The sequence below is a fragment of the Stomoxys calcitrans genome, chromosome 4 (genome assembly GCF_963082655.1).
Source record: "Stomoxys calcitrans chromosome 4, idStoCalc2.1, whole genome shotgun sequence".
NCBI lineage: Eukaryota > Metazoa > Arthropoda > Insecta > Diptera > Muscidae > Stomoxys > Stomoxys calcitrans.
Window position 1 is genome coordinate 175166477 of NC_081555.1, and position 19470 is coordinate 175185946.

The window sequence follows — 19470 nt, forward strand, 5'->3', positions numbered from 1 at the left end:
AAAATTACAAAAAAAGCAAAGTGGCAACACTTGAAATCATTGACGCCATGATTTTTGTCAGGATTCACTGAATAAGGTTAAGCCAAGCGATCAGCCGATATACTTTTTTTTAATATTTGGCAGTACTTGGCATTGAGGATGTCAACTTGTTCTCTTTTTACATTCATTCTTTGTTTACGTTTTCTCCTATATGATGACATTTTCAATCGTCAGATTTGACATCCTTAATGATGTTTATGGGGCCTATCCACTTTGTGTTTTTGCATGTGACCTAACCTTCTATTAGTGAATCCTGGATTTTTGTATGTGTTATTAATTTCATTGGTTCATTTTTCTTTATTTATTTGCAAAAAAATAAATTTAATAGACAAAATAACAAATACTGCACTTGGCATTAGGTATGTCAGCTCATTCTCTTTTAATATTCTTTCTTTGTTTAAGTTTTCTCCTTTTTGATGCAAGGCGGATTTAAATAGGTGGTCTCTCGGGAACAGCCGTTAACAGCTGGCCAGGTTTGACGGTATTAAATGACAGATTTTTCTTTGCATTCTCTTTGTTGTTATCTTCTTTCTCGCATATTCTCTGCTCATGTACGCAAATTTCTTTGCGTGTGTTGGCATCAGCTTGATGACAAGATGGCCGTTTTCACCAAATGATTTGTGGTTGTTGTACAAATGAGACCACCTTTAATTGTTTCGCCATGGGAGCAAACCAAGATTTGCAACGGGATGCGTTATTCTGTGCTGCCACAGGTAAGCATTGTTTTGTAGTCATTAAAGTTAAAAATGGTTTAACTTTTGCAGGTTGATTTTTTGACATTTGTTTGCAGAGTTTCATTTTTCAACGCTTATTTTCTATAGGCCTTTAGGATTTACAAAAAAATTGTAAGATTAAACAAGGAAATAAAAAAAAGAATGAATAAAAAATCAAGAAACAAAAATTTGTCATCTTTTTAGTTAGCTCCAAGAGTAAATATTGGGTTGCCCAAAAAGTAATTGCGGATTTTTTTAAAAGAAAGTAAATGCATTTTTAATAAAGCTTAGAATGAACTCTAATCAAATATACATTTTTACACCTTTTTTCTAAAGCAAGCTAAAAGTAACAGCTGATAACTGACAGAAGAAAGAATGCAATTACAGAGTCACAAGCTGTGAAAAAATTTGTCAACGCCGACTATGTGAAAAATCCGCAATTACTTTTTGGGCAACCCAATATTGTTTATCATAGTACCGACCTTAAATGTTGAAAGAGCTACAAAATATTAAATCCACGTCATCTAATTTTATAAAACGAAAACAGATAATTGAGCCGTTTAAACAGACTTTAACGAACAATGTAAAGGTGGATTAAATGTAGCATTACCAAAACCAGGGTTCGAATCATGGGGCCGAACTACCATATATGTTATCGAGTGCTCTTTCGTATTGAATGAAATTTCACCTCGTGCTTAATGGGTGTTATACCACATGTATATACATTTTTATGCCCAAGTTTTTTATAAACAATGCTCGATTAAAATATTTGCGTTCTTAAATTTCAAAAATTTGCGTTCAACAATGAGTTAGTACATAATTCACAATAGAGAGATTTCGAACGATTTTACTCGTTCACATATTTGCGGTAATTCGGCCCAGCAATTATAATCGTGATAAATAAACGGCAATGCGATACATGCTTGCATGTCCGAAAAATTCGCTTACAAGCCAAAAATAACACGCTTAATAACTATTTGACCGTTGTTTTTGGTGTCTAAACGGATGTTGCTATTTCTTTAACAAATAAAAGTTGCATATAGGCAACCCTACATGCGACGTCATCGATAAATGTCAAAAGTGTTTTTATATTTTTTTGGTCAGATTGGATTTTGTGAGTGATGCAATTGTTTATTTATTGGGCAGATCATCAATTGGCCGAAAACTAGTGAAAGTGATTATACATTAACAATCCCTGCTTACCGCGACTCGATCCACATGCATTAAAATGTTACCCTAGTCCGCAGATTGGACAAAAATCGGTCCAAAAGGGGAAAAGTCTGTATGTGTGCATCAGCGGCCGGAAAAACATCGCAAGTGCGTTTTTAAAGTGGATACATGCGAACGATACAAATCACGACAAATAAAGGTTAACAATCGTTGATGAACTTCGAGTGAAAAACAAAAATCATTCGATTTTATCAAAACGAAAAGATCAGTGGCGTTAAATTGCGGGCCAATATACACACATATGTATAAATATAACCTAGAAAATAGTTTTCAGACAACAGCATAGTAGAAAAAATGTAAATGTCGTTTTGTTTGTTGCATATTCAACAACCTTGAGGAAAAGTAAGTGCCGCAAAAGTGAGTGCATACCTGCATACTTTGTTAAATAATCAGCAACGAATTCGGAATTAGTATCAGTACTTATCCAAAATGTTCTGTCTTCCGGCCAAATGGTCCGACATACGTATCTTCCCGGCACGTATGTCCACCACACAAAAGGTAAGAAATCCAAAAAAAAAAACATTTTAACTAAATTTTAAGTGGAAAATGAAATCGGCTTGAAAATAATGGGAACATTGATATTCTAGTTTTCATGATGTAAGTTATTGATAAGGTTTGATTTTGCAAACAATTTGTAGGTGCACATACCAATGAGGTTTGCTAAAATATGGCTCAGTATCTGGGGGCAAAAAATTTTTATTGTTTTGATATATCGCTTTAAGCTCTTGAAACTATAGTAGTTAAATTTTGTAAAAAAAGCTTTTTTTGGAAATATTTATGCAAGTCATGTGTGTATATTTTATGCATTAAGGATTAGATAAGCTTAGCTTACAAGTTGCAGTAAATACTTTCAGGTAAAATATGCCCATGAACATTCCAATAAGGAACAGGGGTAAGCTTCTCACTTAGCAATGAGTGCTGTCCGATTGAAGTTTAATCTCAATAAGGGGGCTTCTTTTTATAGCCAAATCGGAACGGCGTGCCGCAGTGCGACATCTGTTTGGGAAGAGGCTGCCATACCAATTTTCAAATGGCATAGTTCCTCATAAATATCGCCAGGCTTTCAACATGCTAACCTCTGCGCTACGGTGGCCTCCGCTTACATGTATCAAGAATAAAGTTCCCGGCACGGGATAGCTGCGAGCACAGGCTGGAACATTGAGGTTCGATCTGTGTGGTTTTCATTGCAGTCACGAAGAGCTTAGCGGCAAGCTACCGTCCACAGGTTGCGGATAGTGGAATGCTCCATACAGAGTAGCTGCAACGGCAGTCGCGGACAATCGGCGGTATAGAGCGGAGAGTCTCAGTGAGAGGGCGGGCGGCATCGACGCTTGTATAAATATTGAGTGCCTATGATGCTCGATATATTGGGTTGCCCAAAAAGTAATTGTCTGTAATATAGTAGTAATATAGTCGCCGTTGACAAATTTTTTCAACTGCTTGTGACTCTGTAATTGCTTTCTTTCTTCTGTCAGTTATCAGCTGTTACTTTTAGCTTGCTTTAGAAAAAAAGTGCGCGAAATTTTGTTTACATTTGTTTGTTTGGCGTCAATTTTAATATGGGTACCACATGTATTGAAAGAAATTCATTTAACAAACCGAATCAACGCTTGTGATATGCACCTTAAACGCAATGAATTCGATCCGTTTTTAAAACGAATCATAACTGGAGATGAAAAATGGATTGTTTACAACAACTTTATTCGAAAACGATCATGGTCCAAGCATGGTGAACCAGCTCAAACCACTTCAAAGGCTAATATCCACCAAAAGAAGGTTATGCTGTCTGTTTGGTGGGATTGGAAGGGTGTGGTATATTTTGAGCTCATTCTAAGTTCTAAGTTCTAAGCTCATTAAAGTTCATTCTAAGCTTTATTAAAAGTGCATTTACTTTCTTTTAAAAAATCCGCAATTACTTTTTAGGCAACCCAATAGCAAGGTGATGGGTTATTGGCACCTATAAATAACTAATGGCGAGCCTGTTCCCGCGGCGAACGGTCTCTTGGACCCGATTGAGCTTGCTCAGCTACAGGAGCTTGACGAGGATCGCCACCTCCACATGAAAATGTGGCTACTTTATTTTTGTTGAAAAGTTTGGCATTTTCATTGTTGGCCCTCTTATAACGTTTTCTAGTAGGACATAAAAAAACCACTCTATATACCGTTTCTTGTCTAAAAGCTAGTTTTTGCCAAAATTACTTTTCTAAAGACCCTTCTAAGTTTAATTTCTATAACAATTTTTTTTATAAAAGCTTGCCGCGTTGACTAAGGAAAAAAATTAACGCAAAGGCCATGGAGGGGAGTTGGAGTTTGTTTGAAGAGAAATTGCTCATAAAAAACTTACAGCAAACAATGTGGTAGTAGTAGTTGAGATTTCACATACGATTTGTGCTTATTATCTCAACTATAAGTACTACGAACAACAGGCTGTGAACTGTAGGCCAGTCAGACGGACGGACATAGTTCACGATGGTGTCAATGGATAAAGAAACCCAATTATCGAAACGCGTCCACCAGTGGAGTGACATGTGTTCTGCCTTGTCTGAGGAACTGGCAATTTATTTTCTTCAAGACTCATTTAACAATATCTCTTTTGGGGTTTGCATTCGCTTGGTTATTAAGCTGGACTTGAAAAACAATGAAACTGTTATTGACTTGCATGACCCAGCCGGGTCAAAAAGTAAAAAGCAAAACAGATAAAAACAGTTAATAATATTGGGTTGCCCAAAAAGTAATTGCGGATTTTTGAAAAGAAAGTAAATGCATTTTTAATAAAACTTAGAATGAACTTTAATCAAATATACATTTTTTACACTTTTTTTCTAAAGCAAGCTAAAAGTAACAGCTGATAACTGACAGAAGAAAGAATGCAATTACAGAGTCACAAGCTGTGAAAAAATTTGTCAACGTCGACTATATGAAAAATCCGCAATTACTTTTTGGGCAACCCAATAATTTTAATTGAAAGTTTTGTTACAATTTTATTTTTATGGAAAAGTGTCGTCTTCCGCTGAAATCTTGTGTGTTTAGACAGACATTTGCCATTTTGAATACATCTAAGCTGATCAGTTAAACAATCTATATTATTATCAGAGATTAAATCTGAAGGGACGCAACTTTTGTGTCCCTAAACCACAAATGCGAAAATACGGAGGATTGTGGTTAAACACCTCTATTTTTGCTTGAGTCACTTAGTCCTCTCGTCAATCTGGAGTTGTTAGTTGCCTGAACTGGCTGACTGGAAGGTACTGTCACCGTTTAGAGTTTTTCCTGTTCTGCCTGATTTCCGTTTAGACGTTTAAATAAGGCGTTTCTAATGATCGTATTTTAATACCCACAAGCTTAGAATCGGGGAATTTCGACAAAAAAAAAACGAATTTATGATATCATCGTCAAAGTTACCGTTGAGACACTTTGAGCAGTGTTGCTGTTTTTGGTAGGTTCCTACCAAAATTGGTAGGTTTTTGATCTCTTCGTAGGTTGGTAGGCTGGCCTCAATTTTTGATAGGTTTTTCGAACATATAAATAACACAATGTTATGTCACTACTTGTGATTTCTGCGATTTCTTCTAAAGGTGAAGAATAAAACCGTGGATGTCAAGGAGCCAGATACTGTTACAAGGTGTCTCACTGCTTCAAACTTCAGGAGAACGAGCCTATGTCCTGATATTTATTTATTAAATTTGCATTTGCCACATGACGCAGGTTTGAACCAATTACCTTGAACTTTTTGTGCGTTCAATGCCTTCAATCGGATAAAAAGGCTATATGACAAGTGCATAAAAAAACATATAAAATAAGGAAAAGTGCATGAAATCTTTATATGAATCGATAGTACGGTCTATATAATTTAATGTTTGAAGATTATTTCATGCAAATGTTCACCGTGACTGCGCCTCAAATGTTCCATCCGCTTAGTCCAATTTGGCATACTCTTTCCCACATATCGGCTAGTGTCTCTCGAATAAATGCTTCAATATTGTCTTGCAATGCGCCTATAAAAGCGTGCTTGTCCGCTTTAAGTCCATTATTACGCGTACTGTGTGGCATGTTGGACCGTCTTGTTGAAACCACATATCATGCAAGTCAAGCTCTTGCTTTTTGGGCAAAAAAGTTGGATATCATCTCACCATTCATAGTTACGTTGTGATTCGGGGCTTCTTTGAAGAAGTACGGTACAATGATTCCACCAGCCCATAAACCGCACCAAACTGTGATTTTTACTGTATGCATTGGTAGCTCTTGCATTGCTTATGGCTAATCTACACTCCAAAATCAAGGCAATTCATTTCTAAATTATAGACCAAACTGAAGATGATTGACAGTTGAACGAAACAGCGGTAGTTATCCCCTCCTAATGTTGGCGACATTTGTAAGGTACTATGCCATGTTAAAACTTCTCCCCAAAGAGTTGTCGCATTGCGGCACGCTGCTGGGACTCGGCTATAAAAAGGAGGCCCCTTATCATTGAGCTTTAACTTGAATCGAACTGCACTCATTGATATGTGTGAAGTTTGGCTCAGTTTCTTAGCGCAATGTTCACGGGCAAATTTGCAATATAAAAATTAGGAGTAGCTCATTGTAATTGGTCTGAATTGGTGATTGCGTGGATTCAAATTACATTAACTGAATAAAAATGAAAATTTAAGAAAATCTAACCATACCCGACCAAAAACCTAGCAAATGTTCTAAAAGCCAAACATGCGTCATATGCTTTTATAACCACCACAGAAGAGTTGGGCATTTTGCCTTACCAATTGGAACACTCAAATTATACATTTTCAACGCTACAAAATACTAGATCGTCGTTTGTCATGTAAAGGGTGATTTTTTTGAGGTTAGGATTTTCATGCATTAGTATTTGACAGATCACGTGGGATTTCAGACATGGTGTCAAAGAGAAAGATGCTCAGTATGCTTTGACATTTCATCATGAATAGACTTACTAACGAGCAACGCTTGCAAATCATTGAATTTTATTACCAAAATCAGTGTTCGGTTCGAAATGTGTTCATTCACCGTAACGTTGCGTCCAACAGCATCTTTGAAAAAATACGGTCCAATGATTCCACCAGCGTACAAACCACACCAAACAGTGCATTTTTCGGGATGCATGGGCAGTTCTTGAACGGCTTCTGGTTGCTCTTCACTCCAAATGCGGCAATTTTGCTTATTTACGTAGCCATTCAACCAGAAATGAGCCTCATCGCTGAACAAAATTTGTCAAAATTTGAACACATTTCGAACCGAACACTGATTTTGGTAATAAAATTCAATGATTTGCAAGCGTTGCTCGTTAGCAAGTCTATTCAGGATGAAATGTCAAAGCATACTGAGCATCTTTCTCTTTGACACCATGTCTGAAATCCCACGTGATCTCTCAAATACTAATGCATGAAAATCCTAACCTCAAAAAAATCACCCTTTAGGATCGAAACATGTCCGTTCGTCTGTTTGATGAAATCACTCTATAGCCTTACGTTCAAAGATGGCCTATATCTTGATATACCACCATTTATACCAATCTTGCGATAAGAAATCTTGAGTTAATCAAGTCGTATTTTTGTCTTGATTTCAATCGACAACCCCACCGTGTTTGGTTAAAGCGATCTCCCGATTTAAATGTTTGACACAAATGAGCTTTTACTAGCCATTTTCACCGTTACAGTGAGTATGGACCTGATCTGACCATATTTGTATGCAGTTGCCACAAAGTCCTGTTTTTCGCATTGAACGCACAAAAGCCCTATTTCCTACCCAGAATTTACGAAATTTGGAAGAAATCCCAAAAACATTCATACTAGTTACGGTCAACCTCAAAACTTACGCCGCCCTTTTTACTGAAATTTGAAGCTGTAAGTCCCGTTGTAACAGTATTTGGGTCTCGACATCCATGATTTCATTTTGCGCTCTTAACGAATACACAGAAACGAATTTGGGTATTTATATATTGGAAAAAGTACTAAAATTCCAACTCCACAAATTTGAAGTTGTAGTTAGTCAAAAACTCCAAATTTACTCCGTGCTATGAGAAACTAGCCAAAATTCTAATAAAATCCTTATTCTTTTATATCAGCCTTATCTATGCCCTTGGCCTGGCCCAACGGAAGCCAAGAACGCATAGACCAAGTATATATGTATGTAAAAAGTGTAAAAAATATGAACGAACCCCTGCATGCTATATAAAGTCCATGCTAGGAGTCTTAAATGTCGAGATAGAAAGGAAGAAACTCAAGAATGTGGCATGAAAAGCAACCCGCTGCTACACGGCGAAGAAGCTGTTTTACAGTATGAAGTGAGAAACAGAAGATGTGAGTGTGAGCGGGTGGAGATGTACCCAAATCGGAATCGAAAATTTAACATCATAACGACTGTTTTCGGTACAGGGACATTCTCGGCAGACACAAACAAAGAATTGTAGTAACAGATGGTATAGAATGTATACCAACGCTCAAATAAGGTCTATGTAGCACAAAATCGTTGAAAAACAACAAGGCAACGGGAACCGATGGTTTCCAACTGAACCATTTTAGATCAAAGGCGACACGCTGATGAGGCTATGTTTTAGCTCGTTTGCGCGATCTGGATAGAATGATAACAATAATTGGATACTATTATTGCGGCTTTAATATTGGTAAACCCACCATAGACTATAAAATCACATTGCGCCAAACCCTGAGAAAAGGTCCATTTACCAACTTTGTGTCGACTTCAAAGACGCAGTCGACAGCCATATACGTTCAAAATAATTCAAGCACTTTCTGAGTTTGGTATCTCTGCATACGAATTTGCAGGATGACGTTAGCTGGCACATGTCTACAGGTAAAAAAGAAGAAACCCCTCAGAACCGGTAAATGCCAAAGGAGGTTTTAGACAGGGAGATAAATGTCGTGTAATCTCTTCAATCTTTAATATCTTGCTGAAGAAAATAAAATTATCCCTGGAGAATAGGCATGCAACACTTTCTACAAAAAACACATGGATATAATGATAAAAATTTATAAAATGAGTAAGCCATTGAAAGTATCTGCAAAAGATCGAAGAAAAGTCAACTAACCCACTTTAAATGGCTAACACCGGTAAATTTAGTATACCTATGCAGCTATCGCATTCGGTGAAGGAATTCTTACCGCAAAAGTGGTTGTTTTAGGTTTAGGTTCTTGTGAGATTTTGGACACTTTTTTTGCAATTATCGGATGAACGCAAAAAAGTAGGTGGTTTTGAACATCAAAATCTAAATTCAATTTCTTTCGAATGTTTCAGTATGCAAATGAGTTGTTTTTTTTTGTATTTGCTACTATACATTTATAATGCCAATCAAGTTTTAATTCTGCCAATTTTTTTTCTTTTAGGTAGTCATTATCTCCATAGCAGCCGGTGTAGCATTGCTGGGTGTTATGTCACGTTTTCTACGCAGGCGTAAACCTCCACGTCCACCCCGCCGACCCCGTAAATACACAAACAGAAGGGCTCGCAACAGTATGCGTAGTCCAAATGATATGATTTCGCTTGCAGGTTCAAAAGCTTCAGCCCGTTCGGGCAGTCCCGTTGGATCCACTGTGGCATACTCACAGTCGGATCGCATGTCAATGGCAAGTGGTTCAGTGGGGGCCGGTGCTTTAGTCATGTCAAATCCGAACCAGGTGGGCATTATTACCACACAACTAACCGCCCAACAATTGGGTGTCATGGGTATGGAAGCCTTGGATACAGTTATCAACTTTTGGGAAGATGCCTTAGCTGCTCACTATTCGCCGGGTGGTGTACCGACCCTATTAACCACCGCCGAAGAATCTGAATTTTGTCGCGAAATTCAAAATTTGCTGGATATGGCCTACGCTTTGCAGGAACAAAGTGAGCTGTTATTCCTCGATCAACGTTCGGTGTTATTTCGCGATGAACCGTCAATAGATGAAGCCGAAGAAGATCATTGGGCTGCCTTGGAAGATGTACCGGATGAAGATAAACAATCGCATCGCTCGGCTAGCATGAGCCGCACAGGCTCAGATCCGAATTTCGATTCGGCGGAGAGTTTTGCCTCGGCCTTAGATCAAGTGGCTGATTTGCGGGAATTTGAAAGTTTTGCCGAAACGGAATACGAAGAGTATCCATTGTACCAGACAGCCTTGAAGCATCACGACGAGACGCCCATACCACATCGTACACTGCGCACCGATTTGGTGCATTGCAATAATGACACCGAGTACTTGGCAAAACTGCACTGCGTCCGTTTGGCATTTCAATATCTTTTTAAGGTTTGCATGTGTTGCACTGTCTATTACATTAAATGAAAAAAATCATTTTATTTTTTTTTTTATTCTATCGCAGGACCCTGCTATAGGTCAATGGGTTGTTGACACAGGCCGACAAATTCTCACTGACTTACTTTGCCTGGGAGACAAGGATACCAAAGAGTTCTTGGTGGGCTATGAAGATATGGTGAATTATGTTCAGGATCCCAGCAACTGGGAAGATATACAGACGGAACTTGAAACACGTAACGTTAAGGCCATGACATTCTATGATATTTGTCTGGACTTCATTATACTCGACTCATTTCGTGACTTAGATGCTCCTCCCGCCAGTGTCATAGCGGTTGTTCAAAATCGCTTTCTATCTAATGGTTTCAAAGAAACCGTAAGTAAAGGTAAATTTAGTTTATGGCACATATTTTTGAAATATTTTTTTTTCATTGCAGGCTTTAACCACGGCTGTGTGGTCTGTCTTAAAAGCCAAAAAACGCATGCTGAAAAACCCCGATGGGTTTATGTCTCATTTCTATGTCATATCCGAACAACTCTCACCCCTAATGGCCTGGGGCTTTTTTGGACCCGATGAAAATCTTAAGGATATATGCCATTATTTCAGAGATCAGCTGCTGGGATTCTTGGCTGACATTTTTAATTTCCAAAAAAGTCGCTACACCTCGTTGGAGGATTTGGCTCATGACGTATTGGGCCACATGAGAACAAGAGTCAATAATATAAGCGTAAAATTTAGCCAATAGACCTTGTAAATTTAATTCTACAATGCACTTCCATCCCCATTTTCTACGTATTTTTTTAACGACAATAGCATTACAAACACATTGATATTCCACTTGTTTTCCTTAAATATTCCAGGTGTGTTTAACAAACAACTTTTGACAATGATTTCCAGTAATTGCAGATAGAGAACTTCTTAGAAGTTGAATCTTTTATGGGGGGGAAACAGAATGTGGAGGATGTGTTCATATGACTAGATTTAAGTTGAGTGAGACGTTTATTGATCCATTCTAGGCTTACGAATATACAATTTACATAGCATAGTAGTCCTTATCTTTGATCCATATACATATGTGAATTGCATGTATGTATTGGTACATACATTTTATGATGTGCGTGTGCATGTGGTGCAAAACACCCATAACATATACGAACATATATTGATAGCTTTAATACATAACTTCAAGCTCCTTACTTTGATTTTTAAATTTATAAGTTGAAGCCTACCAATCACAAATTAAAGTTTAAGTCTTGTTTTTATTACTGAAACCATGGCCTTGTTTTGTTTCTGTTGTTAATACAAAAAACCAATAACGTAACAGACCAATAGCGCAATTACCACGGGTAATGTCATTATTTTTATATTAAATGGATCACTCTGCATTTTTGTTATGGGTTCTCTCTAATATATATGCATTAATAAAAAAATACATTTTTTAGTACAAACTTATTCAATTTGTATGTTGCATTAATTACGATTGCGTAGCATAAACGCAATAGAACATATTTAAGCTTATGTAATTTTTTTTAATATTGTTTTGGTTGTTACTCGATTGTTAGCAATATAAAGGGATTTTGTTATTATTGTCTGAACAAGTGAATACTTAATATTTAAATACTTTAATAAGCCAATAGAACTATCAAAAAGAGGATAATACAATAAATTATGTTTTATAGAAAAAAAAAAATGGCAAATTTCATTATCTTTAAAATCTTACTTACAGCGGTGGTTATCCCCTTGCTAATGATGGCTACATTTGTGGGGTATCCTGCCATGTTAAAACTTCTCTACCAAGTGGTGTCACTATGCGGCATGACTTCGGATTTGGCATAAAAAAGGAGGCCCCTCATCATTGAGTTTTAAATCTTAATCGGACAGCACTCATTGATATGTAGGCGGCTTAATGTTTCAATTGTCCACAACTCTCTACCTACTCATTTTAGTTCTGTACATAATACTATTTGCTTACTCGACTTTGTTCTTGTAAGTGATCGTAGTTGTGTCTGTGTTTCTAACCAGGTTGTTTGTCCCAGTATATCGGATCATGTGTTTATTTTCGTGTCCCTTAACGTTTCAGTCCTTAATGTTTTGCAGCTCTTTGAATATGTTGATAATAATGCTTTGAGTTGTGATGATTTGCAGGAAATTGTTTCGTCTACTGATTTTCCTTTCTTTGTATGCCACTAGTGACGTTGATTTTCAATGTAGTAGTTGTAGTAGCTGCCTTGGGTCTATCCATAATGCGTTTCCTATAAAAAAAAGGGTGATAAGGACTAGGAGTGAGGATTGGTTTAGCAATCTCCTCATTTCATATCATCTATCGCTTCGAGATTTGGCTTTTAAATCTTTCTTGGAGAAGAGATCCAATGTTAAGTAGAGTTAAGTTTTTGTAGAGCCAGGAATAAAGCCAAATCTGTTATAAGAAAAGTTAAAAGGGAAACGAATGTACTGCAGTTTGAGGGCAATAAAAGCACAAAACAGTTATGGGCGTTGTTAAAATCCAATGGACTTGGCAGTTGCAAGTCGTATGATTGTGATTTGAATGTGGAGAATTTGAATACGACCTTTAATAGAAACCAATTGGACTACCAAAGTAGTTCTCTCGGGGGGTAGTCCTAGAGTGGTTTTGCTTTTCAACGTGTGGAGTTGTGGGAGTTGGATAAGGCATTTTCTGCCATTAAGTCCAATGCAGCAGGTGTAGATGGTTTCTCATTAAAATTTCTTAAGAAAGTCTATCCTCTTGTCATCTGTTACATTTTTGTTAACTTCTAATCCGTCCGATTGGAAATTAGCCAAAAATAGTGCCCGTTGGGAAAAAACAGTCTTATCACGCTCTGAAGGAGTTCCGTCCACACATTTTCTGCCATTAAGTCCAATGCAGCAGGTGTAGATGGTTTCTCATTAAAATTTCTTAAGAAAGTCTATCCTCTTGGGTCTTGTCATCTGTTACATCTTGTAAATTCTATTTTCTTAACTTCTTCTTTTCCGTCCGATTGGAAATTAGCCAAAATAGTGCCCGTTGGGAAAAAACAGTCTTATCACGCTCTGAAGGATTTCCTTCCGATTTCTATTTTACCTATTTTTTTCAAAGATTGTCGAGCATGTTATTAAATGTCAATTGTCTGGCTGTTTAGAAAGTTATCGTTTTATATGTGATGCCCAGTGTGGATTTAGGCGAGGTAGGAGTACAGCCTTATTGTTATTTGACAGATTCTATCCGGTCAAACATGGGTTGATCACGATTTTGCGTGCTTTTGTCTTTAGATTTGGAAAAGACATTTGATAGAGTGGATTATGGCCTTCTTCTAAGTTTTCGACCAGTGCATGTACATTGTTATGCTCGTATCTTACAGGTAGGAGCCAGTTTGTTTGTGTTGATGGTAAATGTAGTAGTGTTCTTTCTGTAAGAAGCGGTGTTCCTAAAGGTTCAGTATAAGGTCCGCTTTTTTTGGTTTATTTGTCAATGATGTTTTTTCTCGTCTGGATTGTTGGTGCACTCCATTTGCATATGCTGATGACATCCAATTGCTTTTTAAGGGTGATAACCGATTTTGAATGTTTTTCAGACGAAAATTAATTTTGCGATGGAGTCGTTGCAATAATGTGAATGTTAGATATAAAAATGTAGATATAGAATTTGTGCAAAGCGTTGATTGTCTTGATGTTCAGCTGGATTACAGGCTTCGGTTTGATTGGCACGTTAGTTCCGTGGTGTCTAAGGTTAACTTTTCTTTAAGAAGCCAGTATACGACGAGTTTATATTTACCGCTCTTTGCCGGCCATTTTATATTATCTGGAGGTGTACTCCAGTGCGTCGCAAGGGAGCATGCATCGTATTCAGGTCGCTTTTAACAATATGATTCGTTTTGTTTGCGGTGTAGGTCGTCGTGTTCATATAACGCCCTTTGTGTGTCATTTTCTCGGTTGTGATTTCCCGTCGTATATTAATTATCGTCTGCTTTTGTTTCTTTTTAAGTTATTGAAATGTCGGTCTCCTATTTTTCTTGTTAATGAATTTAATTTTTGTCATTCTACCAGAACTAATCAGTTGGTTCTTCCGGGGGTAGATAATTTTTTGAGTAGTACTTTTTTGTAAGAGTTGCAGATGGCAGATTTTTATGAATTTCATCAAAGAAAATCCATATCAAGGGCCCGGCGCGAGTTGACTATGAGCATAGAGTTGTGCACGTGAGTTGTCGTGTCCCGCGTAAGCCACGTGATTCGTGAGTGAGATTCAAATCCAATTACCTGATTGTGTGTGATTGTGATTGAATTAAAATTCTTCGTGATTGGGCGTGAGTTAGTGAAATCATGCTCAAAATACTAATCACGACTCGCGAAACAGTCACTACTCAAGAGATATTGACGACTAACGGGACACTCACAATGAAATTAGGACTTAAGCCGGTTGTGCGCGCCGGATTGACCCGATGGAACCCTCATCGGCAGGGGCTGCCGCCTCAGTATACGTGTTCGTCTTTTTTTTTGTCATGGGAGAGGCACAGCCCCGAGAGTCTTCTCCGCACGCTTTTGGTCCGTACCGGGATTGAAAACCCCGGACCCTGGTTCTGTTCGGTTTGCCAGAACCGTCTCCATCATCGGTCGGTATCGGTGAGGTGTAACCGGTGCATGGAGTGGGTACATTTCCGATCTTGCTCTGGCCTCACTTCACTACGGGAGTGTAGTCATACTGGTTATGTCGCAAGGTGCTGTGCGAACATAGCCAGCAGTGGGTCACAAGCGTCGTCGTCGTCGAACTATGTGACCCCCCGACCTCTCCTGTACGGCAATATACGCAACGGCAGCATCCCAGCTCAAATATTGCCAGACCAGTGCCGGGAAGTTTATCGTTCCTGCAGTTAAACTGCAACGGACTTCGTCGCAAGATCGATGAGATCGTGGATTTCATGAGTCGTAAAGATCAATAGGTCGCAGCGATCCAGGAGACAAAACTGACCAACACCTGCAGCTTGCACAGTTCTCACGAATACAATGTGCTACGTAAGGATCGCTCAAGGAGTGGAGGGTGGGGATTAGAATTCGTGATACACCAGTCAGCAGTCAGGTCCGGTACTACCGAGAGGGAGCTATACGACGTGTACATACCGCCGGTTGGTAGCTGTGTCCCGATTAATGGCCAAGCTTACAACCCCGACATAAGTGGGTTACTTGCAGATTGCAAATTTTGCCCATGAACATTCCACTAAGGAACAGGGGCAACCTTCTCACATATCAACGAGTGCACTCCGATTCAAGTTTGAGCTCAATGATAAGGGACCTCCTTTTTATAGCCGAGTGCGAACGGCGTACCGCAGTGCGACACCTTTATGGAGAGAAGTTTTACATGGCATAGTACCTCACAAATGTTGGCAGCATTAGGAGGGGAAAACCACCGCTAAAAAATTTTTTCTGATGGTCTCGCCAGGATTCGAACCCAGGCGTTCAGCGTCATAGGCGGACATTTGAGGACGTTTGGGTTACTATCTGGCCATAATCGTCTAGGGGACTTTAATGCGCATAACACTTCATGACATTCTCCCCTAGGTAACAACCAGCGTGACATAGCTTTGGCAGAGCTCCATTGAAAGCTCCATGTTTTGCACGGTGAATGAGAATGTCCCCACTAGGATTACGAAGAGGTGCAGCAGCTCGCAAGACATCTCCATTGCATCCCCTGATCTCCTGAGTGACTTATCCTGGCAAGCCGTCATCTCTTTGGGGTCAGACCACCTCCCCATAATTCTCACCATCGACCTTCCGCCAGACGTTCATCAATCATAAGAAGGCCGATTAGGCTGGCTTCAGAGAGTACACCAATCGCCGCTTCAGTGAACTGCCACCCCCCTCGGATGTGCTAGTGGCCGAGAGGAAATTCCGAGACATCATTAACGTAGCAGCCGCTCGCTTTACACCAGCCGGTCGAATACCCTAAATGCGGCCCAATTTTCCGGCGCAACCAGTGGTACACGCAGGCGAGCGTAATGGGATTCGTCGTATAGACTCCACTAAGCGAGCTGAATCTGGAAATAAACAGGATAGTCAACGAACATACGCGGAATTTGTAGCTGGAACACTTGGAGCAATGTAACTTAGGCACCGGTGTAGGCAAACTATGGTCTACTGTTAAGTCACTCTCGAACCCCGGTAGACGGGATGACAGGACCTCAGCCACTTTTGGCGAAATAACCGTGACTGATCCGAAGAGATGCGTCGGGTTGTTCAACCGTCAATTTTTTGTGCATCCCGAGAGTGACAGGGCAAGGAGGAGAGCCATTCGCCGTATTCGTAATCTCCGAGCCGATGAACAGCCATTACAATTTGCCGTGGGCGAAGTTACGAATGTCAGCCGTGGCGCCAAATAATCCAAGGCCCCGATGGTATTGCTACATCCAATGTGGCTACAACAAATTGCATTGATTTTATGACCACGAGCTACTATGTGAGTTTTTCTCCTGTTCTCCTTGAAAAAGTTTAACCCTCCCATCCATTCTTATCGTTGTGTTTGATTTGTAAATATTTATTATTTGAAATTGCAAAATTGATCCATTAGAAAGCTTTATTGGCCAATAGAAATACTACAAATATTGTGAAGTCATAGGATCAAGAGCCAGTTGCCTCTTTTTACTCGTGTCGGTTTCGTTTAGCCCACATTCCAACAATGCTGGTAATAAAAGAATTGGCCTGTACAACCACAACAATACCGGTGAGCAAGAGCATGCACTGCATCAATATTAAACTGAAAGCTATGCGTTCATCCTCATCAGTGAATATTTCATGGGTAAATACCCCACGAATAAAGGGACCATAGGCGATCAAGTAGCGGGAACGGGTTACAAATAATAAGATTATAAGGGTAGTATGTACAAGCATGGACTGGAATGGGAAAAGAAATACATATTTACACATAACTTACAAACATACATACATGAAGTCTCATTAGCGTTCTTGTTATAGACCCACGGGAATACCATAGCCATGTACCCAAGCCATAGTACAAAGAAGCAAAACAAATTGCCACATTAACACATTGATGTTCAAAAAGTCGTAAATCATACATGGGAATATCAAAGAGATTGATTTCAAAATAATTCCACAAGGCTAAAATCTAAAAAAACGCAATTTTACACTAAGGGTTTGGAATATCTGTTTTAACATTCTACCAACCGCCAGACCGATTTGGGCAAACGCTAATAATTCTTTTCGGCTTGGACAAAAATTCATGACTAACTAAAACTAAAAAAAAAAAATCAATGACAGAAAAGTAAAGGAACATTTGTAAAAGGGAGTATTTTTTGCACACCCGACTAATTCAAGAAGTCTCAAAAAAACTTTTCTAGAGGGAAACCCAAGATTTTTTTTCTGTCAGCCAACACGCAGGGGATGTCCACTATGAATGCAGTGCATTGCGTTGGCGAGAGATAATTAGGAATTGGAGGGGGGAAAAGGGTCTAGTGCTTATTGACATTTGTCTTAAATCTTTGGATGTCAAAGTGGGTGGGAAAAACATTAGCCGGAAGAATTTAAATTCTTTATATAATACATTGTGCGGTCCGCTGGTCAATCAATTACAAATGGGTGTGAGTTCCTGGAATGTCTAGTGTACCTGACATACATCCTTACATCAGGAAAAGAAGACTGATATCAGACGAACACACACCATGAAAGTACCGATAGAACAGCAGCGCCATACAACCCACATTGCGACGATGATGAAGGGGGGGCCACTGTCTCCAATCAACGCCATCGCTCTTCTCTGTACACGGTCCAGTAGCTCCATGGATGATTTTGAAGCTCCAGCTCATACATGTGAGTTTTACTCCATTTCGGCCTTATGAAAGTGGTGTAGATGTAAAGAATATCAGACGGAGTGAAGTAATTCTTACACTTCTTACTTGCGGATAACAAGTAATTCTTACAAAATGATCGTAATGGGTCAGCGAATCGTTTGTGTGACAACAAGCAGCACTGAGTCTTCCATGCATTAAAATCTACTCGATTCATTTGACCTCACTCAGAAACGGCCAGCAAAACCTGGCAGGGTGTATCGTTCATAACCCGCCTCTTGTCCTCAATCTCTCGAGGACTCGGCCTATGGTCGAATGAGTACGAATGACAGAGATTACTGTCATCCGCAAATGAGTAGATCGGATTCGATGTCTGACCCAACAGATCGTTGATAAAAATAAGAAAAAGAGGAGGAGAAAGAACATAGCCCTGGGGTACACCTGCGGTCAATTTATGCTTTAGTAGAATGTTGAAATATGGAAACTAATTATTATTATCCAAGAAATTAAAAAATATGACGCGTGGGAAGAAGAATTAAATAAGTAATTTTTATTTTTCTTTGATGTAAAAAATGACTTTATAGCCCAATAGGACAGGTCCGATCTGTGTGAAGTTCATTGCTCTCACGAGAAGCTTAGCTACGAGCTTCCGGGCGCGTCCACAGGTTGCGGATAACAACTTTAAGCTAGTTGTTATTTATTAAATAATATTTCTCTCAAATCTTTCAAAGCTGTAGCATACAACGGTCGATTTGTACCGGAAATAGTAGGTTTGTTAAACCACTGGGTTCTTTGAGGGTGATCATGGCGGAAGCACGCATGTTTTTCCGGCCTACTTGCTCGTCGGTGGGTTGGGATCTTGCCATTTCACTCACTCACTTCGCTACCGTAAAATTTTAATAAGATATTTGCGTGCTTGTATGAGGTCGACTCTTAATAGAGAGTACGGCCTAAACGAAAGAAATGGGAAAGTAAATTCAGGTGTAAGTTCGGTTGTGGTTAAGATGGTGTTCACCACAATTCGCCCTCCCTACCTGTCTACCTAGCTTCCTTAATAGCATCAAATTCATGGTAGACCCTTCTACGCCACACCCCCTCTGCACTTCCGGTCAGAGGAAATCAAACGACAACGGTATATCTAGCACATATCTGCGACTAAACGACCTTTATTCAATAAATATCTACCAAAAAGTTTCATTCCGAAAATACAAAGTTTTATTTCTAATTCAGGAATTTAGCATTTTTCTCATTTTTATGAACATGGTTTATTTTATTTTAACCTAACAGCTAAGAGTAAACCTAAAATTTCATTAAACAGAGCAAGAAAGCACTATTGTGTTCTAGTTAACTTAGGTTCCCAAATATCTCCTCAAAATACCTTATCGAGAGTTCCCTCAATTCGTAGCTAAGAGTTAACAATACAAATTTTATAATAGTAG

The 19470-nt window shown here is 39.0% G+C and overlaps 2 protein-coding genes across 2 annotated transcripts; one reads left to right on the forward strand and one right to left on the reverse strand.

The window, feature by feature from the left end:
* The first annotated feature begins 1834 nt into the window (after positions 1 to 1834).
* LOC106091032 (mitoguardin) lies at positions 1835 to 11696 on the forward strand. The gene is made up of 4 exons (XM_013257431.2): positions 1835 to 2480; positions 9335 to 10237; positions 10311 to 10619; positions 10681 to 11696. The coding sequence occupies exons 1-4, from the start codon at positions 2412 to 2414 to the stop codon at positions 10987 to 10989; spliced, it is 1590 nt and encodes a 529-aa protein (XP_013112885.1). The 5' UTR covers positions 1835 to 2411; the 3' UTR covers positions 10990 to 11696.
* Positions 11697 to 16763: 5067 nt separating this feature from the next.
* LOC106091023 (uncharacterized) lies at positions 16764 to 17494 on the reverse strand. The gene is made up of 3 exons (XM_013257416.2): positions 17412 to 17494; positions 17173 to 17352; positions 16764 to 17120 (listed from the first exon to the last, which is right to left on the reverse strand). The coding sequence occupies exons 1-3, from the start codon at positions 17466 to 17468 to the stop codon at positions 16869 to 16871; spliced, it is 489 nt and encodes a 162-aa protein (XP_013112870.1). The 5' UTR covers positions 17469 to 17494; the 3' UTR covers positions 16764 to 16868.
* Positions 17495 to 19470: the final 1976 nt, after the last annotated feature.